This window comes from Oncorhynchus nerka, linkage group LG23 (genome assembly GCF_034236695.1).
Source record: "Oncorhynchus nerka isolate Pitt River linkage group LG23, Oner_Uvic_2.0, whole genome shotgun sequence".
Taxonomy (NCBI): domain Eukaryota; kingdom Metazoa; phylum Chordata; class Actinopteri; order Salmoniformes; family Salmonidae; genus Oncorhynchus; species Oncorhynchus nerka.
This window is the reverse complement of record NC_088418.1, coordinates 37,682,134-37,709,843: the sequence shown is the minus strand read 5'-3', so window position 1 is coordinate 37,709,843 and position 27,710 is coordinate 37,682,134. Positions and strand designations below refer to the sequence as shown.

The window sequence follows — 27,710 nt, the reverse complement described above, 5'->3', positions numbered from 1 at the left end:
GCTCTTCATCTGGCCTTAGACCCAGCTGTGCCTGCCCCTCCACATCCTGGAGGAGAGAGGGCTCCCCCTGGTGGCCGGGACGGTGCGTGCACTCCTGGAGCTGGCCCTGCCCAAATACACAACCTCTCCTGCCACCACCACTAACCCACTGGCCATGTAGGGCAGCAGAGTTCCACACTCACTCATGGATGGACAGACACAGGACCCACCCTCTCGCTCTCCGAATGTACATTATATGGCTTTCCCACTCAACCCCCCCCCGCCCCCTCAACCATACAGGGTCACCCAGCCTTCCCAGACAGGTCTTCCCCAATGAAGAGATATGAGGGAGCACGAGTATGTCAAAGAAAGGGATGACTGTCTCTTCCACTGTGTCCTCACACAGACTGCTTACGACTTGCAGCCTCTAAAGACTGACGGACGAACAGATGAACAACCGAGATTGTCCCAGACAAACGGTCAGTTGGACGGCGAGTAAGAGGGTTTTTTATTTTCTATTACTAGTCATTCTCTCTCCATCCTCCTCTTATCTATGTTCAGTAGGGGTTGTTTTATTTTCTATTATTATTATTATTTCATATTTTTCATATTCCTTTTACTTTCACATGTTAGATCCTTGCATGTCAGAGGGGTTGGGTAGGTGTATGGGGAAGGGTTAGGAGACTAGCAAGTTGTCGGTTGCCTAAGTAACCTTTAAGGTCATGTGCTACAAAGAGCAACAATAACGGTGGTGGTCTGTCGTCATGGGAACATTGATGCTGCCAACACTTAAAATGGCTGTTATTAAATGAACGTGTCTTTTTTTTTGTTATGTGATCAAATCACGAGCTGGCTGAATCTAAACCAATGCTGGATTAGAGAGGGAGAGGGCGCTCCTGGAATCTCTACGCTTTATACTTTCTCAAAATGTGTACAAAACATTACGAACACCTTCCTAATATTCAGTTGCACCCCTTTTTGCCCTTAGAACAGCCTCAATTCGTCAGGGCCTGGACTCGACAAGGTGTCGAAAGCATTCTACAGGGATGCTGGCCCATGTTGACTCCAATGCTTCCCACAGTTGTCAAGTTGGCTGGATGTCCTTTGGGTGGTAAACCATTATTGATACACACTGGAAACTGTAGAGTGTAAAAAGCCCAGCATAGTTGCAGTTCTTGACATAAACCGGTGAGCCTGGCACCTACTACCATACCCCGTTCAAAGGCACTTAAATATCTTCTTGCCCATTCACCCTCTGAATGGCACACATACACAATCCATGTCTCAATTGTCTTAAAACTCCTTCTTTAACCTGTCTCCTCGCCTTCATCTACACTGATTGAAGTGGATTTAATAAAGGATCAGCTTTCACCTGGTCAGTTGGTCATGGAAAAAGCAGGTTTTCTTAATGTTTTGTACCCTCAGGGTCATTATACAGAAGTGGTGTAAACTGGGACAAAAAAATAAATCACATTTGTATCCTATTTTCCCCCAACTTTCAGCACACGTCTTCCAACATATTTCAGGTAGACATATATATACTACTCACACACTTTGTTTGTATTGCATATTTTAAATATTTATCTGAATTTACCTTACACCCCCCCCGAAAAAAAAAGCGTTATTCCGAAACATAGTGAAAAAGTTGCAATAAAGGAAGAACCATGCACAATAGTGATCATTTTGATTAACCTTCTATTATAGATTCATTGGAGAAATAATTTGCAAACAAAATTGACAAAATAACAGGCGTTTCGGTGGCACGGGTGTCAATCATAGACATAAATGGAGGACTCCGAAAGATATAACTCGTTTCAGTGTAGACATTGCCATAGAGGGCTTCCACTATTTAAAAGTAGTCAACTGTGTGGGGATTCCTATGGGTTTGGCAGTGATCAGCCAATGATCAGAGGGCTTCCTCAAATTGGGTTTCCTATTGTTTGTAAACCCACGAGTAAGGTAATATCCAGAAGCCAAGGCCAAGATTTATACCAGGACTTTGGTCCCAAGATCCAGACCCAGTGAGTTGAGACCATGACAAGTTAAAGACCGAATGTGGTCTTGAGGGGGACTCAGTCAGGCTTTCAATTTACTCCTAAATGTTGTATAATGCACAATGTTTGAGTGGGCACATGGTGGTCCTCTGTAGCTCAGTTGGTAGATCATGGCGCATGCAACTTTAAATGAAGATGGCCTCAATGGCACTGCCGGTGCTGTCACAGACGCCATAATGGCGTAGTCAAAGATGAAACCTCTATCTCTCCATGGTGTCAATTGTTTCGGTTGTGACTTTTTCAGTTTGACTTATTTTGAACATCAAATGAGGTTGGTGGCGCCTTAATTTGGGATTTGGGAGGACAGGCTTGTTGTCATTGGCTGGAGCGGAATACATGGAATGGTATGAAACACATGATTTGTTACCATTCCATTTGCTCCGTTCCAGCCATTATTATGAGCCGTCCTCCCCTCAGCAGCCTCCACTGGCTAACATATTGCTAGCTATCTTTAATTTCCACAGCCTTATTCTAAAACATACAATATTTTTTTCACCTCATCAATCTACACACAATACCCCATATTAACCAAGAGGAAGCAGTTTTTTAAATTAATTATCTTATTTACATAACTTTTCAGATCTTTTGCTATGAGACTCGAAATTGAGCTCAGGTGCATCCTGTTTCCATTGATCATCCTTGAGATGTTTCTACAACTTGATTGGACATGATTTGGAAAGGCACACACCTGTCTATATAAGGTCCCACAGTTGACAGTGCATGTTAAAGCAAAAACCAAACCATGAGGTCGAAGAAATTGTCCGTAGAGCTCCGAGACAGGATTGTGTTGACTCACAGATCTGGGGAAGAGTACCAAAAAATGTCTGCAGCATTGAAGGTCCCCAAAAACATAGTGGCCTCCATTATTCTTAAGGGAGGTGACCAAGAACCCGATGGTCATTCTGACAGGGCTCCTGAGTTCCTCTGTGGAGATGGGAGAACTTTCCAGAAGGACAACCATCTCTGCAGCTCTCCACTGATCAGGCCTTTATGGTAGAGTGGCCAGACGTAAGCCATTCCTCAGTAAAAGGCACATGACAGCCCACTTTGAGTTTCCCGAAATGCACCCAAAGGATTCTCAGACCATGAGAAACAAGATTCTCTGCTCTGATGAAACCAAGATTGAACTCTTTAGTCTGAATACCAAGCGTCACGTCTGGAGGAAACCTGGCACCGTCCCTACGGTGAAGCATGGTGGTGGCAGCATCATGCTGTGGGTCTGTTTTTCAGTGGCAGGGACTGGGAGACTAGTCAGGATCGAGGGAAAGATGAACAGAGCAAAGTACAGAGATCCTTGATGAAAACCTGCTCCAGAGTGCTCAGGACCTCAGACTGGGGCCAAGGTTCACCTTCCAACAAGACAATGACCCTAAGCACACAGCCAAGACAACACAGGACTGGCTTCAGGACACGTCTCTGAATGTCCTTGAGGGGCCCAGCCAGAGCCCGGAATCTCTGGAGAGACTTGAAAATAGCTGTGCAGCGGCGCTCCCCATCCAACCTGACAGAGCTTGAGAGGATCTGCAGAGAAGAATGGGAGAAACTCCCCAAATACATGTGTGCCAAGCTTGTAGAGTCAAGGTTGTAATCGTGCTTCAACAAAGTACGAAATAGAGGGCCTGAATACTTATGTAAATATGATATTTCCGTTTTTTTTTTATACATGTGCAAAAATGTTTCAAAAATATAAATAAATATATCATCATAGGGTATTGGGATGAGGGAAATAAACAATTTAATCCATTTTAGAATAAGCTGTAACATAACATAATGTGGAAAAAGTCAAGGGGTCTGAATACTTTCCGAATGCACTGTATGTACATATGTACATCCCTGTATGTACATCCCAAAAGAGAACTTTACACATTTCTTGATATAGGAGATGTTCGGTACTGACACTATTTAAAAATAGATGAAGATTTACCAACTCAAAAATTTGATCTGAAATGTTTCCAGATAGACTACTCACCATGTGGTCATGCTGGAGAGGGGTGCAATCCCATCACCTGGTGATATTTGTAGGAGTTTCTTAATGCACAGTCTTTTATTGTGTATGTATAGTTAGTGACGTCAATGTGGGACAGCATTTTTTTTATTTTTTAGAAAGATGTTTAAAAATCAACTGCTAATTAGATCAGTATCTTTCAATATAATAATAAAACACCTCTCAGTAGAAATAAGTGTATAAACAATTACTTTTTACTATATTAATTTAACAATATATTTGGTATTGCCTTGGATTGAATTAGAACATATCGTGATGTATATAGATGTCCTAAGTTTGGAGACTTAACTTTAAAATATATATATATATATTATATATATATATATATATATTATATATATATATATATAGTTTTTTTCGGGGTGGGATTGCAATTTGCACCACTTGTGTAGAATCACCCATGTATAAAGCTGTAATTCATGTGTTTTTCCACAAGGAGTTGTGTTCTCGTGTAGCTACATGGATTGGACGATGTCCCTAAGTGCTGGGCCAGGGAAGTAAAATATTAAGTACTATAAGATAGAAAACAGGCCTCTTAAAGGGTTAGTGTTACGAGTGGGATTGGTTCAAGCTGATCCTCGACCAGTGTTTCCAGGCAACTTCTTCCTTGAGCACAGCTCAGTCAAGTCTCTAATCAAAGGCGTGTGTATGGGCAGGTTGACTGACAGCATGACATCAAGGCCTGCAACTTTGCATTAGTATCTGCTTTTATCTTGCAGGTTCTGGGGCTAAACATACACTACCTTTTTTATTCTCTACGAACCACCTCATCACTTTCACAGTTGAGTTCAACATGGAGAGTTGAGACCGTAGACAAGTAGTAGTGAATATGACATAGTGTCTCCCTCATGCACAGAACTCATCTTTTATCACTACATGTTGCTAAGCTTGTATGACATTCAAATGGATCTACAGATTGAACTATTGATAGTGTTCAAGACACCTTTCCAATTCTCATGATCAAGTTGTTTTTGGTGAATTGTTCAACCACACCTTATAGACACAATGTGGCTCTTGCTACACACAGGTGTGCATATTGCTAATTTGATCTGGCAGCGGTTACAGTAATCTGCCAGACCGGAACAGTATTTATTTGTCACTAGCGCTGTCCTTAGTGAAACCCCATTGAGAAGGCCATGTTCATTAGGCACCAAACAGAAGAAAACACACTGAAACAGGAATTACCTGTACTTGTCCAATAAGAAACATTGCAGTTCAGTTGCATGCCCTAATGAACATGGCCCAGCTCTACTTAGAGCAGTGTTACCCACAGAAAGTCAGGTTAACGGACTGACTCTTAGTTCTGAGGCAGACACAACCTCTCGTTCCCAGGGAGGGGGATGAGGGAGTGCTAGCCACAGAGCTGGCAATAATACTCTGGTGAAGACTGACCTGAGGACCACTGATTGATGGGATCTTGTAGGCAGATTCCCAGCCTCCCTTTTCAGAACTCTATCTAAAAGAAAGTTAAAATGGTAAAAACATACCTCTAATATATATTTTTCCCTTCAAAAGCTATGTAGGCTGCCTACAGAGATGCACATCCCTACAGTAAAAGCTACGTAGGCTGTCTACTTAGATGCACATCCCTATAGTAAAGGCTACGTAGGCTGCCTACTTAGATGCACATCCCTACAGTAAAAGCTATGTAGGCTGCCTACTTAGATGCACATCCCTATAGTAAAGGCTACGTAGGCTGCCTACTTAGATGCACATCCCTATAGTAAAGGCTACGTAGGCTGCCTACTTAGATGCACATCCCTACAGTAAAAGCTACATAGGCTGCCTACTTAGATGCACATCCCTATAGTAAAGGCTACGTAGGCTGCCTACTTAGATGTACATCCCTATAGTAAAAGCTACGTAGGCTGCCTACTTAGATGCACATCCCTACAGTAAAAGCGATGTAAACTGGGAATCTGCCTACGTAGATTCTGAAGTGAAAAAATATATCAGCGGTATGTTTTTACCATTTTAACTTTGTTTTAGATAGACTCAGAGTTCTCAAAAGGGAAGTTAAAGGTGATTTTAAATATATTATAAATGTTTTGTTTTGATATTTTCACCCTTACTGACTTTGGCTTTCTCTAGCAGGAATCATGTGCCCCTACTGCTGGGTCTGGACCCTGTGACATATGTACAGTAAAATAGATACATTCCATGTGTTTACAAGTAGGTACCACATAAAGAGAGGACCTTCTTTCATGACCGCAACATGGGTCTTTTTAACTTTAAATTTTTACACCGTTTGCTGAGAAATTGTCCCTGAAAACATGTACAAAATTGAATTATTATTTTCTGGAATTAATATTTGGCATTAATAAAAGTGACCCATATCAGTCTCATGAGTACGCTTGTTTATTACCATTCTTGCCCTTGTGTTAGACTGCATAGAAGTAAGAACCTTGCAATGGTGGTAGTAGTATTCAAAATGACCATGCCAACTTTACTCTGTTAAAGGGGGGAAAAAAGCCTTTCTCATTGAATATATATTTGCCTACAGGCCAAGTGTCGACTTAGATTGTCTGTAATCAGGAATTGAACATTGATGAAAAGTAACATGTCTGTATTGAGACTTTTTGGAGCTCTTGAAGGGACACCTCACTTTTTCTTCTTTCCCTTCTTGCCCTCCTTGGGCTTCTTGCCTTTCTTATAGGGGCCCAGGCCGCGTCTCACTAACGTTCCCCTCCACCACGACTGGATCTGCAAGTGACACAGGGAAAAAACAAAATTATTTAGTGTAATGAACAGGGGAGTACAGTTGTGATCAAGATGCATGGCATTAAACACTGCACTGCCACTGGATGTGATTGGTTTCCTTGCTGGGCAGGTGGAGGTGATTTATTAAAGAATGTTTAATGATTACCTTGGTGGCTGCGTCTCGCTCCATGTGTTCCTTCTCCAGCTTCCTGCGTAGGGCCTCTTTCTCCATCCTGTCCTCGATGACCACCTGCTCACTGTCTCTGTACTGGAACAGAAGAAAGTACAAGACTGAGTCAATATGCAGAGTATAATTTCTGTTCCATACAGGTATACTTTCTAAAAGCGACAATTTGCAGTCTATTTTAGTAATACATTTTAAAAAGCTATGTATGGAAACTCATTACATGGAGCTCCTGACGAACAGTTCTTGTGCTGACGTTGCTTCCATAGGCAGTTTGGAACTCGGTAGTGAGTGTTGCAACCGAGGACAGACATTTTTTACGCGCTCCAGCACTTGGCGGTCCCATTTTGTGAGCTTGTGTGGCCTACCACTTCCCGGCTGAGTCGTTGTTGCTCCTAGATGTTTCCACTTCACAATAACAGCACCTACATTTGACCGGGGCAGCTCTAGCAGGGCAGAAATTTGACAAACTAACTTGTTGGAAAGGTGGCATCCTATGACGGTTCCATGTTGAAAGTCACTGAACTCTTCAGTAAGGGCCATTCTACTGCCAATGTTTGTCTATGAAGATTGCATGGCTGTGTCACAGAACAATAACACAAATGTGAAGCATCTGCTTGGCTTTTCCACTCACTACCAAATATGGTAGTGAGAGGAAGCCCACTGGCCTGCAGTGGGAGAAGGTAGATTTTGGCCGACATCTGCAAATTTTCTCATCAATGAAACATTTGATCTCAATACAGTTTTCTGTTCCCAAAACTACAATCTTATGAACAGAGTGGACTATATTTTGTAGACTTTGCAAAAGGGTAAAAGTTTTTTTAAAATTGCGTTGTTTAGGAATGCAAGGGTGAATTGAGTTATTGCACAGGCGCAATATGCATATGCATGCTAGAATGCGCCAATATAGGATCTCACTAGCTCGTGTTTGGCTCTGTCCCCTCCTCGCTTGCTCTGCCCCCTATGACTCATTTGTTCCCATAGACCACAGCCGGTTTTCGATCTTTGTTTACTTATAATATCCACTACTTTGAAGGGGTGTCCACATACTTTTGGCTATGTAGTGTACAATTAATTTAAAAGTTTTAAAAAAACGTATGTAGCAACTGCAGATTGCCCCTTTAATGATCTGAGGACTTGTAATAACAGTTTATTTGCAAGTGGGATGTGCAACTCAATAATAGGACGGTGTTCCTAATATTTGGTATACTCAGTGTATATCAGGCCTACTATCCTATTCATTACCTAGCGCTAACCTGTATACTACAGAAAAAAATGGGTTGTATTCATTAGGGCACACCGAAGCAAAACATTATGCAACGGAAAATGAAAACTACTGTTTCTTTTTAGAAAAGTCCAGGTGGTCCCTCCCTGTTTCAGTCCGTTTTTCCCTGTCTGGTGCCGAATGAAATCCACCCAGGCTATGTCCTCACCTTCTTGGCCAGCTCCTGGAGCTGGGAGAGATTGTTAGCTTTGTTGTTCCTCAGGCTGTTAAGCTCCTGCTGCTTATCCTCCATGTCTCTCTCATAGCGCTCCATCCACACCTCCAGCTTCTCCCCCAGACTCTGAGAGGTGCACACAAACACACATTGTTGCAGCGTCACCTGACAGACAACCTGTTTTGTGGTTCTGAAAGTCCGATTTTGCAGTGATTTGATCTGCTGCTATCCGTGGTGCTAAATCCCAGCTATGGCCACTATTGTTCAAGAGACAAGGGCTCATCAATTTCGTGTACAGCTCCCCCAACTAATGTTTTGTGATTTAAAAAATTGCTATTGCTGTCGTAAAGTTTGCCGAACCCTGAATGGGGACTAGGGATTGATTTGGGATTCTACTATTGCAATAAAATAACAGCATTAGATGTTTTAGATGGCAGCTCAAAGAACGTACCAACTCATCCTACTACACCCAATACACACTACCGGTCAAAAGTTTTACAACACCTACTCATCCAAGGGTTTTTCTTTATTTTTACTAGTATCTACATTGTAGAATAATAGTGAAGACATCAAAACTATGAAATAACACATATGGAATCATGTCGTATTAAAAAAATCTATATTTTATACTTTAAATAGCCACCCTTTGCCTTGACTGCTTTGCACTCTCTTGGCATTCTCTCAACTAGCTTCATGAGGTAGTTCATTTGTGGAATTTCTTTCATTCTTAATGCGTTTGAGCCAATCAGTTGTGTTGTGAGAACAGCTCAAGTAAGCAAAGAGAAACGACAGTCCATTACTTTAAGACTGAATTTACATACAGTACCAGTCAAAAGTTTGGACACCTACTCATTTGAGTTTTTTATTTTTACTATTTTCTACATTGTACAAAAGTGTTAAACAAATCAATGTATTTTAGATTTGAGGCCTTCATGGTCAAATTGCTGAAACCACACCAATAAGAAGAAGAGACTTGCTTGGACCAAGAAACACGATCAATGGATATTAGACCGGTGGAAATGTGTCCTTTGGTCTGGAGTCCAAATTTGAGATTTTGTTTCCATCCGCTGTGTCTTTGTGAGACGCGGTGTGGGTGAACAGATGATCTCTGCATGTGTATTTCCCACCGTAAAGCATGGGGGAGGACATATTATGGTGTGGGGGTGCTTTTCAAGACACACTTAACCAGCATGGTTACCACAGCACTTGGGCTATCAGTTTTTCAACAGGACAATGACCCAACACACCTCCAGGCTGTGTAAGGGTTATTTGACCAAGAAGGAGAGTGATGGAGTGCTGCATCAAATGACCTGGCCACCACAATCACCCATCCTCAACCCAATTGAGATGGTTTGGTATGAGTCGGACCGCAGAGTGAAGGAAAAGCAGCCAACAAGTGCTCAGCATATGTGGGAACTTCCTCAAGACTGTTGGAAAAGCATTGCAGGTGAAGCTAGTTGAGAGAATGCCAAGAGTGTGCAAAGCTGTCATCAAGGCAAAGGGTGGCTACTTTGAAGAATCTCAAATATTTAAAAAAATGTTTAACACTTTTTTTGGTTACGACATGATTCCATATGTGTTATTTCATTGTTTTGATGTGTTCACTATTATTCTACAATGTAGATCATTAGTAAAAATAAAGAGAAACCCTGGAATGAGTAGGTGTTTTTAAAACGTTTGACCGGTACTGTATATATCACACAAAAGTTCAATTATGCTCCTATACACGAGTCATGTCATTTTCCAACCACCACTGCACACGTACTGTCTGATGTTCCTTGAGGAAGGTCTCCATCTCCATATGAACTCTCCTCTCCTCCTCCAACCTCTCCTGCTGTAGCTGAGGACAGAGGAACAATGATTACACAGATGCACATGTAGTGGTGACCATCTCTGTACAGCCAAACCTCACAGTTGCTACAAAGTCTGTAGCCAAGTCACACCAAAGGCTCTGTCCAGAAACACCCCCCCAGGCCCCTAGCCACTTGTGTAGATCTGAAAGGATGGGATAGCCAGAAGAAATGTGTAGGTATTAGCAAAAAGCAATACCTACCCAATTCTATGAGATCTACATGGGTGGACTGGAACAAGAATTCATCCCTGGCATTTCATCCACACGAGCCCACATCACTCTGTGCGCCGCCAACTCACCCCCCACACACACATACACCGTGACCCTACACACCCTAATTAGACACTGGGAGCAGTGCTGACATGACATTTCAAAACATATGTGCACTAAGTAATATCATAGGCTAATTAACTTTATGGCCGTTGCCCACTGATCAGCCAGGCTCATTATAGATTAGTAGAACATAGAAACTGCGCAAAACTCTACAACAAATCTTAACAGGCCCATGGGCCGCCCGCTATGTCTTTATATAAAAATATATATTTGTGTGTGTGTGAATTTCAATCAGCCTACCCAACAACAAAAATGGTCCAGTTTACACAGGCAGCCCAATTCTGATCTTTTGACCAATCAGATGTTTTCCACTAATTGGGCGAAAGATCAGATTTGGGCTGCCTGTGTAAACACAGCTATAGGGGATGATTCTAGACAGGGCCACAAAGACACACACCCTGATCTCATCCTCCAGCTGCTTCTCAGAGTGTGTGTTGATCTTCTGTCCCTGGTACACCAGCAGCTCCGCGCTGCTCTTCACATACTTCCTCTCCAGGCCAGTCTTAGCCTTCATCTCCTGTAGTTGGTCTTTCAGGTGGGCAGTCATCTCCTCGCGTCGCTAAAGGGACAACATTAAGACAGTTTGCGCAAAGTATTACATAAGTTGCCAGTACTTTCTAATGTATTTACCTGAGAATGAAAAACAGGGAGGCACCCCGATTTTCAAAGACATTGACGTCTGACACCCTCAAAGAACTTGGAGCACCACCAAGAGTCAGTGAATGTGTAGCCTAATTCTAACCTTGCCCATTACTAGATTGAAAATCATATTGGGCACGTGAAGGAGTGTGTCTCCGTTGTTTTCCTCAGTTATGGTACCTGCAGCTCCAGAGTTTTTTCCTTGCGGATGTCAAGCAGCTGTCTCTGAAGAGCTTTGGTCCTCCGCCGGCCGCCCTCCTCCCTGCAATACACACAGACAGCAATCAGGCCCAATGTGTAAGTGTGAGTCGACTCTTGGCATTCTCTCAACCAGCTTCATGCGGTAGTCACCTGGAATGTATTTCAGCTAACAGGCGTGCCTTGTTAATTTATTGAATTTCTTTCCTTATTGCATTTGAGCCAATCAGTTGTTGTTTCAAGGCAGGGGTGGTATACAGATAGCCCTATTTGGTAAAAGACCAAGTCCATATTATAGCAAGAACAGCTCAAATAAGCAAAGAGAAACGACAGTCCAACATTACTTTAAGACATGAAGGTCAGTCAATGTGGACATTTTTAAGAACTTTGAAAGTTTCTTCGAGCAGTCGCAAAAACCATCACGCGCTATGAAACTGTCTCTCATGAGGACCGCCACAGGAAAGGAAGACCCAGAGTTACCTCTGCTTCAGAGGATAAGTTCATTAGAGTTTCCAGCCTCAGAAATTGCAGCCCAAATAAATGCTTCAGTGTTCAAGTAACAGACACATCTCAACATCAACTGTTCAGAGGAGACTGAATGGTCGAATTGCTGAAAAGAAACCACTACTAATGAACACCAATAAGAAGAAGAGACTTGCTTGGGCCAAGAAACACGAGCAATGGACATCCAAATTTGAGATTTTTGGTTACAACTGCCGTGTCTTTGTGAGATGCAGAGTAGGTGAACGGATGACCTCCACATGTGTGGTTCCCACCGTGAAGCATGGAGGAGGAGGTGTGATGGTGTTGGGATGCTTTGCTGGTGACACTGTCAGTGATTTATTTATAACCAGCATGGCTATCACAGCATTCTGCAGCGAAACACCATCCCATCTGGTTTGCGCTTAGTCCCACTATCATTTGATTTTCAACAGGACAATGACCCAACACACTTCCAGGCTGGGTATGGGCTATTTGACCAAGAAAGAGAGTAATGAAATGCTGCATCAGATGACCTGGCCTCCACAATCACCCAATCTCAACCCTGTGGTTACTACATGATTCCATATGCGCCTCGAGTATTCTTGGGTATGACGCTACAAGCTTGGCACATCTGTATTTGGGGACGTTCTCCCATTTCCTGCAGATCTGCTCTGTCAGGTTGGATGGGGAGTGTCGCTGCTCAGCTATTTTTCAGGTCTTTCCAGAGATGTTCGATCGGGTTCAAGTCCAGGCTCCGGCTGGGCCACTCAAGGACATTCAGAGACTTGTCCCAAACCCAATCCTGCATTGTCGTGGCTGTCTGCTTAGGGTCGTTGTCCTGTTGGAAGGTGAACCTTGGCCCCAGTCTAGGGTCCTGAGCCCTCTGGAGCTGGTTTTCATCAAGGATCTCTCTGTACTTTGCTCCGCTCATCTTTCCCTCAATCCTGACTAGTCTTCCCGTCCCTGCCTCTGAAATACATCCCCACAGCATGGCGCTGCCACCACCATGCTTCACTGTAGGGATGGTGCCAGGTTTCTTCCAGACGTGACACTTGGCATTCAGGCCAAATAATTAAATTTGGTTTCATCAGAGCAGAGAATCTTGTTTCTCATGCCCAGTCCTTTAGGTGCCTTTTGGCAAACGGGCTGTCATGTGCCTTTTACGGAGGAGTGGCTTCCGTCTGGCCACTACCATAAAGGCCTGATTGGTGGAGTGCTGCAGAGATGGTAGTCCTTCTGGAAGGTTCTCCCATCTCCACAGAGGAACTCTGGAGCTCTGTCAGAGGGACCATCGGGTTCTTGGTCACCTCCCTGACCAAGGCCCTTCTCCCCAGATTGCTCAGTTTGGCCGGGCAGCCAGCTCTATCTAGGAAGATTATTGGTGGATCTAAACATCTTACATTTAAGAATGATGGAGGCCACTGTGTTCTTGGAGACCTTCAATGCTGCATAATTTTCTTTGGTACCCTTCCCCAGATCTGTGCCTCAACACAATCCTTTCTCGGCGCTCAACTGACAATTCCTTCGATCTCATGGCTTGTTTTTGCTCTGACATGCACTATCAACTGTGGGACCTTGTATCAACAGGTGTGTGACTTTCGAAATCATGTCCAATCAAATGAATTTACCACAGGTGGACTCCAATGAAGTTGTAGAAACATCTCAAGGATGATCAATGATAACAGGATATACAATGGGGCAAAAAAGTATTTAGTCAGCCACCAATTGTGCAAGTTCTCCCACTTAAAAAGATGAGGCCTGTAATTTTCATCATAGGTACACTTCAACTATGACAGAAAAAATGAGAAAAAAAATCACATTGTAGGATTTTTTATTAATTTATTTGCAAATTATGGTGGAAAATAAGTATTTGGTCACCTACAAACAAGCAAGATTTCTGGCTCTCACAGACCTGTAATTTCTTCTTTAAGAGGCTCCTCTGTCCTCCAGTCGTTAACTTCAAACAGGTGCCATTAATACAGGTATCAGTATAAAAGACACCTGTCCAAAACCTCAAACAGTCACACTCCAAACCTCACTATGGCCAAGACCAAAGAGCTGTCAAAGGACACCAGAAACAAAATTGTAGACCTGCACCAGGCTGGGAAGACTGAATCTGCAATAGGTAAGCTAGGTAAGCAGCTTGGTTTGAAGATATCAACTGTGGGAGCAATTATTAGGAAATGGAAGACATACAAGACCACTGATAATCTCCCTCGATCTGGGGCTCCATGCAAGATCTCACCCCGTGGGGTCAAAATGATCACAAGAACGGTGAGCAAAAATCCCAGAACCACACGGGGGGACCTAGTGAATGACCTGCAGAGAGCTGGGACCAAAGTAACAAAGCCTACCATCAGTAACACACTACGCCGCCAGGGACTCAAATCCTGCAGTGCCAGACGTGTCCCCCTGCTTAAGCCAGTACATGTCCAGGCCTGTCTGAAGTTTGCTAGAGAGGATTTGGATGATCCAGAAGAAGATTGGGAGAATGTCATATGGTCAGATGAAACCAAAATATAACTTTTTGGTAAAAACAACTTGTCGTGTTTGGAGGACAAAGAATGCTGAGTTGCATCCAAAGAACACCATCCCTACTGTGAAGCATGGGGGTTTCCACATCATGCTTTGGGGCTGTTTTTCTGCAAAGGGACCAGGACGACTGATCCGTGTAAAGGAAAGAATGAATGGGGCCATGTATTGTGAGATTTTGAGTGAAAACCTCCTTCCATCAGCAAGGGCATTGAAGATGAAATGTGGCTGGGTCTTTCAGCATGGCAATGATCCCAAAAACACCGCCCGGGCAACGAAGAAGTGGCTTCGTAAGAAGCATTAAGGTCCTGGAGGTGGCCTAGCCAGTCTCCAGATCTCAACCCCATAGAAAATCTTTGGAGGGAGTTGAAAGTCCGTGTTGCCCAGCAACAGCCCCAAAACATCACTGCTCTAGAGGAGATCTGCATGGAGGAATGGGCCAAAATACCAGCAACAGTGTGTGAAAACCTTGTGAAGACTTACAGAAAACGTTTGACCTCTGTCATTGCCAACAAAGCGTATATAATAGAGTATTGAGAAACTTTTGTTATTGACCAAATACTTATTTTCCATCATTATTTGCAAATAAATTCATTAAAAACCCTACAATGTGATTTTCTGGAGGAAAAAAATCTCATTTTGTCTGTCATAGTTGAAGTGTACCTATGATGAAAATGACAGGCCTCATCTTTAAGTGGGAGAACTTGCACAATTGGTGGCTGACTAAATACTTTTTTGCCCCACTGTACCTGAGCTCAATTTCGAGTCTCATGTCAAAGGGTCTGAATACTTATGTAAATAAGGTATGTTTAAAAAAAGATTAACAAAATAAAAAAATTGTTCACGTCATTATGGGGTATGAGGTATTGCGTGTAGATTGAGGATTTTTTAAAATTAGAATAAGTCGAAGGTAACAAAATGTGGGAAAAGTCAAGGGGTCTGAATATTTTCTTTTTTGTGTTACTACCTGAATTCAAAATATTAAATAAATAAAAATTCTCACGATGTACACACAATACCCCATAATGACAATGAAAACCATTTTTTTTTCTAGAAATGTTGGCAAATGTATTTAAAATTAAATACAGGAATCTAATTTACACAGTTGTAAGCACAGAATCATTTAGAATAGCCCGAACCATGAAAAGCGGCCTCCGACAATTATTCCTCTTCCATCAAACTTTAAAGTTGGCACAATGCATTCGGGCAGGTAGCGCATTCTCCTGGCATCCACCAAACCCAAATGTGTCTGTCAGACTGCAGATGGTGAAGTGTGATCCATGACTCCAGAGTCCAATGGCAGCAAGCTTTACCCCATTCCAGCTGACGCTTGTGTGCAGCTGGTCGGCCATGGAAACCCAATTCATGAAGCTCCCGATAAACAGTTCTTGTGCTGACGTTGCTTCCAAAGGCAGTTTGGAACTCGGTACTGAGTGTTACAACGGAGGACAGAGGATTTTTATGCGCTTCAGCACTCGGCTGTCCCATTCTGTGAGCTTGTGTGGCCTACCACTTTGCGGCTGAGCTGTTGTTGCTCCTAGACGTTTCCACTTCACAATAACAGCACTTAGTTGACCGTGGCAGCTCTAGCAGGGTAGAGATTTGACGAACTGACTTGTTGGAATGGTTGCATCCTATGACGGTGCCTCGTTGAAATTCACTGCACTTTTTAGTAAGACCATTCTACTGCTAATGTTTGGCTATGGATATTGCCTGGCTGTGTACTCTATTTTAAACACATGGTGTGGCTGAAATAGCCGAATACACTATTTTGAAGGGGTGTCCACATACCTTTTGTATATATAGTGTAACTGACCATTGTACCACGTTGTCGACCTCATCGACAGCCATTCAAATGAGACGCTCGCGGAACAATGATGTTTAAAGTAGGCATCGTCATTTCTCTGAGCCAACAAAAGTTTCAGCAGTCCCAAAGACAATCGTGTATTCACCCTTTGCAATTTTCTTGTCCTCCATCTCACTTTGATCAGCGTATGCGGTAGCGATTCCTTGAGAGTTCAGAACACGAATCTGATTCTCAGTTAATAAAATCCGATTATAAACGACTTATTACCATCGATTTCTCCACTTTCATTTTCAATACATCGCCGACTGTTTGCCACACTTGATGCACTAAACTTTAACCAAATCCTGTAGGGATTTAGTAAGTTAATGTGTTACAGTGGTGGAAAAAGTACCCAATTATCATACTTGAGTAAAAGTATAGATACCTTTTTAATAGAAAGTTACTCAAGTAAATGCGAGTCGGCCAGTAAAATACTACTTAAGTAAAAGTCTAAAAGTACTTGGTTTTAAATGTACTTAAGTATCAAATGTAATTGCTAAAATGTACTTTGTATCAAAAGTAAAAGTATAAATCATTTAGAATTCCTATTATTAAGTAAAGCAGATGGCAATTTTTTTTGGTTTTAAAATGTACGGATAGCCAGGGGCACACTAACACTCAGAATTTCACAATTTCCCTGTCCTGCTAAGCGTTCAAAGTTTAACGAGTACTTTGGGTTGCCAGGGCAAATGTATGGAGTAAAAAGTACAATATTTTCTTTAGGAATAAAGTTAAGTAAAAGTAAGTTGTCAAAAATATAAATAGTAAAGTTGAGTACAGATACCCTCCAAAAATGACTTAAGTAGTACTTTAAAGTATTTTTAATTAAGTACCTTACAGCAATGGTGTGTTAAAGCAGAGGTGTTGTAATGACTTCATCGACTCGATTTTGTGTTTAGAGCACACTTCTGGCAAAACAGAATTCCATTTCTCTATCTTTTCTTACATTTTCTGCAATGTTGCAAACTAGCTAGCATATGGAACAACTTTATTCAAAATGTGTCCTACCCGATTGTAAAAACAGTGACGAACATAACACGTATCACAAGACAGAAGGGTTAAAGGCAGTACATGGTCAATCTGCATTGGCCGTGCAGCATTTTCTTTTTTAGGTGGTAGATCAGCTTTAATATTGTGGATAGATTGTAGCTTCCATCAATGTAATTGTCTGCATAATTTCCAATCCCTCATATTTTTTTGTAAATACACTACTGGTCAAAAGTTTTAGAACACCTACTCATTCAAGGGTTTTTCTTTGTTTTTACTATTTTCTACATTGTCGAATCATTTTGAAGACCTCAACTATGAAATAACACATATGGAATCATGTTATAACCAAAGAAGTGTTAAACAAATCATTTGAGATTCTTCAAATAGCCACCCTTTGCCTTGATGACAGCTTTGCGCACACTTGACATTCTCTCAACCAGCTTCACCTGGAATGCTTTTCCAACAGTCTTGAAGGAGTTCCCACATATACTGAGCACTTGTTGGCTGCTTTTCCTTCACTCTGCGGTCCAACTCAACCCAAGCCATCTCAATTGGGTTGAGGTCAGGTGATTGTGGAGGCCAGGTCATCTGATGCAGCACTCCATCACTCTCATTCTTGATAGTCCCACTAAGCCCGGGTGGCAGGTAGCCTAGTGGTTAGAGCGTTGGACTAGTAACTGAAAGGTTTCAAGTTCGAATCCCCGAGCTGACAAGGTAAAAATATGTTGTTCTGCTCCTGAACAAGGCAGTTAACCCACTGTTCCTAGGCTGTCATTGAAAATAGGAATTTGTTCTTAACTGACTTGCCTAGTTAAATAAAGGTAAAATAAAAAAATATGTACTCTTTTGACCTAAATTGCTTTTGTTTTAGAGATGAGTACTGAATTGCATTTAAAAGTGTCCCATACAATAAGGGGATCTTCTATACCTATTAGGTCGTCTGATTAATTAGGGCTGATTTCATGTTTTCATAACAATCGGTAATCGGTATTTTTGGAAGGCGATTATATTACATTCCACGAGGAAACTGCGTGGCAGGCTGACCACCTGTTATGTGAGTGCAGCAAGGAGCCAAGATAAGTTGCTGGCTAGCATTTTTATTTTATTTATCTGTTATTTTACCAGGTAAGTTGACTGAGAACACGTTCTCATTTGCAGCAACAACCTGGGGAATAGTTACAGGGGAGAGGAGGGGGATGAATGAGCCAATTGTAAACTGGGGATTATTAGGTGACCGTGATGGTTCGAGGGCCAGATTGGGAATTTAGCCAGGGCACCGGGGTTAACACCCCTACTCTTACGATAAGTGCCATGGGATCTTTAATGACCTCAGAGAGTCAGGACACCCGTTTTACGTCCCATCCAAAAGACGGCACCCTACACAGGGCAGTGGGATGTGTCTTTTTTTAGACCAGAGGAAAGAGTGCCTCCTACTGGCCCTCCAACACCACTTCCTGCAGCATCTGGTCTTACATCCAGGAACTGACCAGGACCAACCCTGTTTAGCTTCAAAAGCAAACCAGCAGTGGTATGCAGGGTGGTATGCTGCTGGCATTAAACTTATCTTGTAAAAAAAACAATCAATCTTCACATAATCACTTAACTACACATGGTTGATGATATTACTAGGTTAACTAGCTTGTCCTATAATCAATGCGGTGCCTGTTAATTTATCATCAAATCACAGCCGACTTCACCAAACGGGATGATATATCAAAAGTGCATTCGCAATCGTTGCACGAATGTACCTAACCATCAACATCAATGCCTTTCTTAAAATCAATACACAAGTATATATTTTTTTTAAACCTGCATATTTAGTTTAAAATAAATTCAATGTTAGCAGGCAATATTAACTAGGGAAATTGTCACTTCTCTTGCGTTTATTGCACGCATTGTCAGGGTATATGCAACAGTTTGGGCCGCCTGGCTCGGTGCAAACTAATTTGCCAGAATTTTACATAATGATGACATAACACTGAAGGTTGTGCAATTTAAAAGCAATATTTAGACTTATAGATGCCACCGGTTCGATAAAATACGCAACGGTTCCGTATTTCACTGAAAGAATAAACGTTTTGCTTTCGAAATAATTGTTTTCGGATTTGACCATATTAAATACCTAAGGCTCGTATTTCTGTGTGTTATTATGTTATAATTAAGTCTATGATTTGATGGAGCAGTCTGACTGAGCGGTGGTAGGCAGAAGCAGGTTTGTAAGCATTCATTCAAACTTTACTGCATTTGCCAGCAGCTCTTAGCAATGCTTGATTCAAATCGCTGTTTGACTTCAAGCCTATCAACTCCTGAGATTAGGCTGGCAATACTAAAGTGCCTATAAGAACACCCAATAGCCAAAGGTATATTAAATACAAATGGTATAGAAAGAAATAGTCGACGTGTCATAATTCCTATAATAACTACAACCTAAAACTTCTTAACTGGGAATATTGAACCACCAGCTTTCATATGTTCTGAGCAAGGAACATGGCACATATTGCACTTTTACTTTGTTCTCCAACAGTGTTTTTGCATTATTTAAACCAAATTGAGCATGTTTCATTATTTATTTGAGACTACATAGATTTTAGTTATGTATTATATTCAGTTAAAATAAGTGTTAATTTAGTATTGTTGTAATTGTCATTATTACATACATATAAAAATTGGCCGATTTTCAATCGGTCCTCCAATAATCGTTATCAGCGTTGAAAAATCATAATCGGTCGACCTCTAATACCTATGTTTTGTCGGAAATAGTCAGTTATAAATTCTTCTGTCCTAGTTAAAAACAAGTTGTCATCCATTAGGCTTTAACTACATTTTCAATATCCTCGCCCACGTGGAAATTCTGTAAGAGTAATATATATGCCAATTATTTGATGCTACTACTGCAATGTCCCTTATCAACACTAACTTTTGGTGCCAGAGAGAAAGTAGTCAAGACGACTAGGTTGATTGAGCCACTGCCATGTATATCTCACGAGGTCAGGATATTTAAGCCTCCATATATCCACTAGTTCCAATATATCCATGACATTCTGGATTTCCATAAGTGTCTGAAGGGGACAGCTTGTAGTGTGATTTCCTTTACGGTCCATAGCGGTATTTAAAATCGTAATATAATCTCCCAGCATGATAATACAGTTTTGTATTGCTTGTATGGTTGATAAATTATTATATATATTGTCAAAGAAGAGTAGATCATCATAATTTGGTCCATAAAGGTTAATGAGTCATATCTGTTTATGATCCAATATCATTTACATTCACCCATCTACCTTGAGGATCTGTTTGGACAGTTTGCACATTCGGATCAAAATTACTGTTCATTAATATCATTACCCCTTTTGAGTTTCTTTGCCCATAGGAGAAATATATTTCGCCTCCCTAGTCCTTTTTCCACACAACTTCATCTAAACTAGTTGAATGAGTTTCCTGTAAACAATAGATATGATATTTCTTCTCTTTTAGCCAGGTAAATACTGACCGTCTTTTCTAATTATCTGCTAAGCCATTAATTATAACTGGCTATACTTATTTCACCATTTACCATACTGAGATACAAGTTTCAAATCTATTTATAATAATATATGTTTGTAAACTTACCATTTAAAATTACCATAGTGATTGAGCGTCCATATAGCTATACCATTATATTTGCATTGCTACTAAGTAAACCTCCAATTGTTCCCCAGTTGTTCCATCCCTGAGCCCAACTCAAGAAAGGACTTGATATAGTTGAAGCTGTTTGAGAAGGCATGCAAAATGTAACAATAATGGGGAGATTTGATTAACCATTGTCACCGTCCTAGCTGATGGCGCTCAGCTACACCCCAACGGTCCCCTGTTGTGACCATACTCCCAAGCATCTCTGTGTTGTCAGACCTTTGATTTTGTGCCACCAGGGCCACAATAATATGCCCCCTTGCTGAATGTCCGAGTGTGACCCCTCCCCATTGGTTACTGCAGCTAGTGTTGCCAGAACTGCCACTGCCTGGGTGGGGACACCCCACTGGAATCCCCACCAGCTAGGTACAAGGTCTTCAAGGTTCTGATTAGCAGCTTTGAGAATTTCCTTGTATATTATGCTCTCCCATCAGGGGGATTTGGCTTTGTAGGACCAACCCTGCCAGGCAGGATCAGAATCTTGAGGGGACGGTACTGCTTTAGGTCTGACACATTCATCATTCTGATTTGGCTGCGTATAGGCTACTTACAGTAGGCCCATAGAACAGATAAGGGCTTTTAACCGTTATTTTATCTTTAAAGAAAGCAAATTTGGCAAAGATTGGGTACTCAGATCTCGGTCCTCTGTCTAAAACAGTGTACACGTTCAAGTTGGATTTTGTCGACAGCTTCGCGTGGGTTCTGAAGCGCTGTAAGAAGGAATTCCTTCACCACATTTTCAGGAACTTCTCCTTTTTCTTGGATAGCAGTAAGGTACCATATGTTCTCTCATAGATCTATTCTGTATGTCAAGTCAGGCTTCTCTCAGAAAGATGTTCTCCTTTAAGTTCATTAACGTCCATTTCAATCTTATTGACTGTCCCTTTTAGCTTGTTTGTATCTTTCTCCAATGTCGCAGCTTTTTCGTCACTCATCTCGAGGCTCGCCTTCAACTCCTTTATATCTTTCTTAACTAATTCAAGTATGCAGTTTGTCATCGATCGATTTCAACAGATTGGTTTCCACCCTTACCATTCCCGGTGGTGAAAAGCATAAATCGTCTGTGTCCGTCGGAGTCTCATTTCTTTTGGAGATTGGTTCTCCTTGTTTACGCTCATGTTTGGTGTTGCTTGTTGTTGTAATATTTGTCGAATAAATTTCTTAAGCCCGATGATTTTTTTTGTGTCATCCAGATGGAAGGTTATTACCCACGAGTATGTAAAGTTCTAATATTTACTCTTACAGATATTGAATATTAAGATTTTATCTTGAGGCAATCTGCACCGCTGTGTAGAGTCTGCATCTTACCTCCGTTCCCATCTAGTGGATTTTATTTTTTAACACTGGCTTCTTTCTTTCACTTTGTCATACAGGCCAGTAATATCAAGTGAATGCAATGTTGTTGATCTCTTTGTATTTTCAAGTATTTGGATCATGTTATAGGTATGCTTGTCACCGGCAGGAACTGAGGAGTTTGTTAGGATCAAAATAAATTTGAAAGACGAAAAGCCCAGTTCAGTCTTCTGTGAACAACTACACACATTTGTATGCAAAAGACACCAGAAGGGCTTTCCAAGAGGTGTTGAGTGTTCCTGAGTGGTCAAGTCTCAGTCCTGACTTAAATCTACTTTAAAAAAAATCAGAGACAAGGTTTAAATATCGCTTTCCGTCAATGATCCCCAACCAAATGTAATGAACTTTCGCAATTTTGACAAAAACAATGGATATATTTTTCCCTAAGAGTTGTGCAAAGTTGGTAGAATTCACAGCTGTAATGTCTGCCAAAAGTGCTTCCACCAAGTATTTAAGATTTAAGTCGGCCTCAGCCCGGTCAATTCCTTCCAGTCTGCACAGCGCGATATCAACCCAGAGCATATCTGATTTTTCTCTACCACATCTCCGGATTCCTACCACAAGCTCTGAACCTTTACACCGGATCATCGCAGCTAGCTAGCTGCTATCCGAGTGGCTACACCTGGCTAACGTCTCTGTCCAGAAGCAAGCACCAGCTAGCCTCGAGCTAGGCCCATCTCCTAGCTTGCCGCAGAGATCCATCAGCCAGTTCCTGGGCTACAATACCTCCTTTGCAAATGGGCCTGCCGACACGGATCCCCGCCGATCCATCACGACTGGTCTGCCGACGTAACCGTACGAGGGGGTTTCTACAGGCTTTTCCGTTGCGACGTCCCCCTGAGGCCCATCTGCTAGCCTGCTAGCCCCGGCCTGCTAGCTATCTGAATTGCCGTGTCTCCACCTCGCCTAGTTACTCACTGGACCCTATGATCACTCGGCTACACATGCCTCTCCCTAATGTCATGATGTTGGTTAGTGATTGTCTTATTTCACTGTAGAGCCTCCAGCTCTGCTCAATATGCCTTAGCTAGCCTCACCTGGCTTAAATGGTGCCTCACTCAATGCCTAGGTTTTATTCCACTGTACTCACATCCTACCATACCCTTGTCTGTACATTATGCATTGAATCTATTCTTCCAAGCCCAGAAACCTGCTCCTTTTACTCTCTGTTCCGAACACACTAGACGGACAGTTCTTTTAGCCTTTAGCCGTACTCTTATCCTACTCCTCCTCTGTTCCTCTGGTGATGTTGAGGTGAATCCAGGCCCTGCATCCCCCAGCATCACTCCCATTCCCCAGGCACTCTCATTTGTTGACTTCTGTAACCGTAAAAGCCTTGGTTTCATGCATGTTAACATTAGAAGCATCCTCCCCAAGTTGGTTTTATTCACTGCATTAGCACACTTCGCCAACCCGGATGTCCTAGCCCTGTCTGAATCCTGGCTTAGGAAGGCTACCAAAAATCCTGTAATATCCATCCCTAACTATAACATTTTCCGACAAGATAGAACTGCCAAAGGAGGCGGAGTTGCAATCTATAGACCCCCTTCAGCCCCCAGCTGTGCCCTGGACACCATATGTGAATTGATCGGCCCCATCTATCTTCAGAGTTTATACTGTTAGTTGACCTAAACTGGGACATGCTTAACACCCCGGCCGTCCTACAATCTAAGACTGCCAATCTCACACAAATTATCAAGGAACCCACCAGATACAACACTAAATCCGTAACCATGGGCACCCTCTTATATATCGTCCTGACCAACTTGCCCTCTAAATACACCTCTGATGTCTTCAACCAGGATCTCAGTGATCACTGCCTCATTTCCAGCATGCGTAATGGGTCCGTGGTCAAACGACCACCCCTCATCACTGTCAAACGCTCCCTAAAACACTTTAGGGACACGTTACAGCGAGTAGGCCTTTCTAATCAACCTGGCCCGGGTATCCTGGAAGGATATTGACCTCATCCCGTCAGAGGATGCCTGGTTGCTCTTCAAAAGAGCTCTCCTCACCAGCTTAAATAAGCATGCCCCATTCAAAAAAATATAGAACTAAGAACAGATATAGCCCTTGGTTCACCCCAGACTTGACTGCCCTTGACCAGAAATTTGCATCCTGTAGCACTAATTCCAAAATGTTTTGGGACACTGTTAAGTCCATTGAGAATAAGAGCACCTCCTCCCAGCTGCCCACTGCACTGAGGATAGGAAACACTGTCACCACCGATTAAAATCTCAGATAATCGATAGTTTCAATAAGGATTTTTCCACGGCTGGCCATGCTTTCCACCTGGCTACCCCTACTCCGGCCAACATCTCAGCACCCACTGCAGCAACCTGGCAAAGGCTTTCGACTCTGTCAATCACCACATTCTTATCGGCAGACTCAATAGCCTTGGCTTCTCAAATGACTGCCTCGCCTGGTTCACCAACTACTTCTCTGATAGAGTTATGTGTGTCAAATTGGAGAGGGCCTGTTGTCCAGACCTCTGGCAATCTCTATGGGGGTGCCACAGGGTTCAATTCTTGGGCCGACTCTTTTCTCATTATATATCAATGACGTCGCTCTTGCTGCTGGTGATTCTGATCCACCTCTACGCAGATGACACCATTGTACACATCTGGCCCTTCTTTGGACATTGTGCTAACAAACCTCCAAACGAGCTTCAACGCCATACAACACTCCTTCCGTGGCCTCCAACTGCTTTTAAATGCTAGTAAAACTAAGTGCATGCTCTTGAACCGATTTCTGCCCGCACCCTCCCGCCCGACTAGCATCACTACTCTGGACGGTTCTGACCTAGAATATGTGGACTACAAATACCTAGGTGTCTGGTTAGACTGTAAACTCTCCTTCCAGACTCACATTAAGCATCTCCAATCGTCTTCCTATTTCACAACAAAGCCTCCTTCACTTATGCTGCCAAACATACCCGCGTAAAACTAACTATACTACCAATCCTCGACTTCGGCAATGTCATTTACAAACACTACTCAGCAAACTGGATGTAGCCTATCACAGTGCCACCCATTTTGTCACCAAAGCCCCATATACTACCAACCACTGCGACCTGTTTGCTATGCCCTCGTTGGCTGGCCCTCACTACATATTCGTCGCCAAACCCACTGGTTCCAGGTCATCTGTAAGTATTTGCTAGGTAAAGTCCCGCCTTATCTCAGCTCACTGGTCACCATAGCAACACCCATCCGTAGCACACGCTCCAGCAGGAATATTTCACTGGTCATCCCCAAAGCCAACACCTCATTTGGCTGCCTTTCCTTCCAGTTCTCTGCTGCCAGTGACTGGAACGAATTGCAAAAATCACTGAAGCTGGATGTCAGAGCAGCTCACTGTACCTGTACACAGCCAATCTGTAAATAGCACACCCAACTACCTGATCCCCATATTATGACTTACCCTCTTGCTCTTTTGCACCCCAGTATCTCTACTTGCACATCATCATCTGCACATCTATCACTCCAGTGTTAATGCTAAATTGTAATTATTTTGCTTCTACGGCCTATTTATTGCCTTACCTCCCTACTCTTCTACATTTTCACACACTGTACATAGATTTTTGTATTGTGTTATTGACTGCGTTTGTTTGTAGCTCTGTGTTGTATGTGTCGAACTGCTTTGCTTTATCTTGGACAGGTTGCAGTTGTAAATGAGAACTTGTCAACTGGCTTACCTGGTTAAATAAAGGTCTAATAAAAAATTAACTAGGGGGGTAGAGACTTATCCAAGTATGATATTTAATTTTGTTTGTTTTGGGGGAAAATGTTCTATAACTTTCTTTCACTTTGAAAATGTGGAGTAGGTTGTGTCGATCTATCAGAAAAAACATCAAATGTAATCCCTCTTTAGATAGAATTAAGGCAGGCACTGTATGCACGTCCTATAATAAACAAAGACAAATTATAGTAGCTCTGTTTTCAATCAAAATAAAACAGGCTCATAGAAATGGCTGGAACGTTATCATACACATCCATGCGTTTGATAACGTTCCATTTACAACATTCCAGATATTATTACAAGCCATCCTCCCCTCACCAGCCTCTTTGTGTGGGTTTTGAAAGAATTTCACTATTGCCTGCACAGACAATGAATTATTAGCCTACATATTCATATTGACCTTAACCTGACCTGATTATTATGTCCAGGAGGTTGGCCTTCATTCTTTTCTCTTCTCCCACAGCGAAAAGCAAGCTGTGAAAGGTCCCTCTCTCTTGCAGCTCTGCCAACACATCCGCAATCACGTGAGCCACAAACTGACTGTATATATATGAGAGAGAGAGAATATGATCATTATGTATGAGGTAGATGGCATACAGGGTACTTGTTGGATTCACAGTTAATACAGTCTGCTCTGCACCTTGTAAATGTTTGACAAATGTAAACAATGTGTATAATTCAGTGGTTGACCTGAAAAAGATCCCAATGAAAAGTTGTCTCGTGTGCATAATTAGTTGTGGGCTTCTATTTTATTAAATTGTCTGGAACCTAGCTCTAGTCCAAGTCGGAATGTGCACTCAAGCCCCGAACAAGAGCTATCTGGAACCCACCGGTCTCTCTGCACCTTGGCCAGGTTGTCAGGGGACAGTGGGTTCTCCTCTAGTGTGCGGTTCAGTTCCTTCTGGGATCTGTGCAGCTCACGGGTGGCATCTGACAGTCTCCCAGACTCTCTCTCAAACTGACGGGCTGCTTTCAGGTTCTGCTCTGCCCCTTTCTGCTGTTCAAGGACCTGTCCAATGTCAGCTGACACAAACTTCCAGAAAAACAGATGAATACGGGCTGAATAGGATAAAATTACAGCTTAGATAGCAAGCATAGCATTAGTACCATACAATTAATTTGCTTATGACGCATCATCGCTTGAAAAAGCCAACTGACATTAGCTCCGCGTATAACTGAGGATAATCAGATAATACCTTATCAGCTTCTGGACGACCCCTGTAGGTGTCGGGCATGATGTGACCCAGCACTGACAGCTGTGCAGCACAGTCCTGGAGCACTGTACACAGTCTGAGCAGCTCTACCCCAGACAAAGGAACCGGCATCCTGGTGGTCTGTGAACACTGAATTCGAGCGAAATTAGCCAAGCAATTTCCAATATCACCTATCTAGCTAGCTACTAACGCTACCGTTTTCTAACTGTGACATTTTTGTGTTAGAAAATATCCTGGGCAAAATGCTCAATAACACAATCAACAGATTCGTAGCTAGGTATATTTCTTACGTGTCTTCACGGAACGTGTTGAAGTTTACTAGCTGTATTTATGGACAATAAAAGGCCAGTAGTTTAACTCGAGCATAGTTTAGCTAGCCTAGCAGCACACTTTGGTAGTTTACCCCGGTCACCCTGGTAACGCACAACATTTGATTATTGTTTTTAAAAATGACATTCTTATCTACTTCGATTATTATGTTGTGTGAAACGTACGAGAATGC

At 42.3% G+C, this 27,710-nt stretch overlaps 2 protein-coding genes across 10 annotated transcripts in view; one reads left to right on the top strand and one right to left on the bottom strand.

The window, feature by feature from the left end:
- LOC115106796 (DISP complex protein LRCH3) overlaps positions 1 to 6,380 on the top strand; it is an 86,884-nt gene extending 80,504 nt beyond the window's left edge. For all 8 annotated transcript variants that reach the window (XM_065008096.1, XM_065008099.1, XM_065008098.1 and 5 more), the window contains one exon: positions 20 to 6,380. In XM_065008096.1, coding sequence (XP_064864168.1) covers positions 20 to 160 — 141 coding nt within the window. In that variant the 3' untranslated portion in view covers positions 161 to 6,380. The remainder of the gene's footprint in view (positions 1 to 19) is intronic.
- Positions 6,381 to 27,710, bottom strand: iqcg (IQ motif containing G). Of its 2 annotated transcripts, XM_029629883.2 has the most exons (10): positions 27,499 to 27,710; positions 27,191 to 27,337; positions 26,825 to 27,027; positions 26,406 to 26,534; positions 11,366 to 11,447; positions 10,944 to 11,105; positions 10,127 to 10,201; positions 8,356 to 8,487; positions 6,905 to 7,006; positions 6,381 to 6,741 (listed from the first exon to the last, which is right to left on the bottom strand). In XM_029629883.2, exons 2-10 carry the CDS (start codon positions 27,317 to 27,319, stop codon positions 6,640 to 6,642), a joined length of 1,116 nt encoding a protein of 371 aa, XP_029485743.1. In that variant the 5' UTR covers positions 27,320 to 27,337; positions 27,499 to 27,710; the 3' UTR covers positions 6,381 to 6,639. The 2 variants fall into 2 exon arrangements, with proteins under 2 accessions (XP_029485743.1, XP_029485744.1); XM_029629884.2 differs by lacking the exon at positions 26,406 to 26,534.

Coding starts and splice junctions, on each gene's coding strand:
- iqcg (XM_029629883.2), bottom strand. CDS start 27,319: ATGCCGGTTCCTTTGTCTGGGGTAGAGCTGCTCAGACTGTGTACAGTG. Junction 8,488..10,126: donor TCCTCAAGGAACATCAGACA/GTACGTGTGCAG, acceptor TGCACCTCTCAG/AGTCTGGGGGAGAAGCTGGA. Junction 6,742..6,904: donor AGCGAGACGCAGCCACCAAG/GTAATCATTAAA, acceptor TGTCACTTGCAG/ATCCAGTCGTGGTGGAGGGG.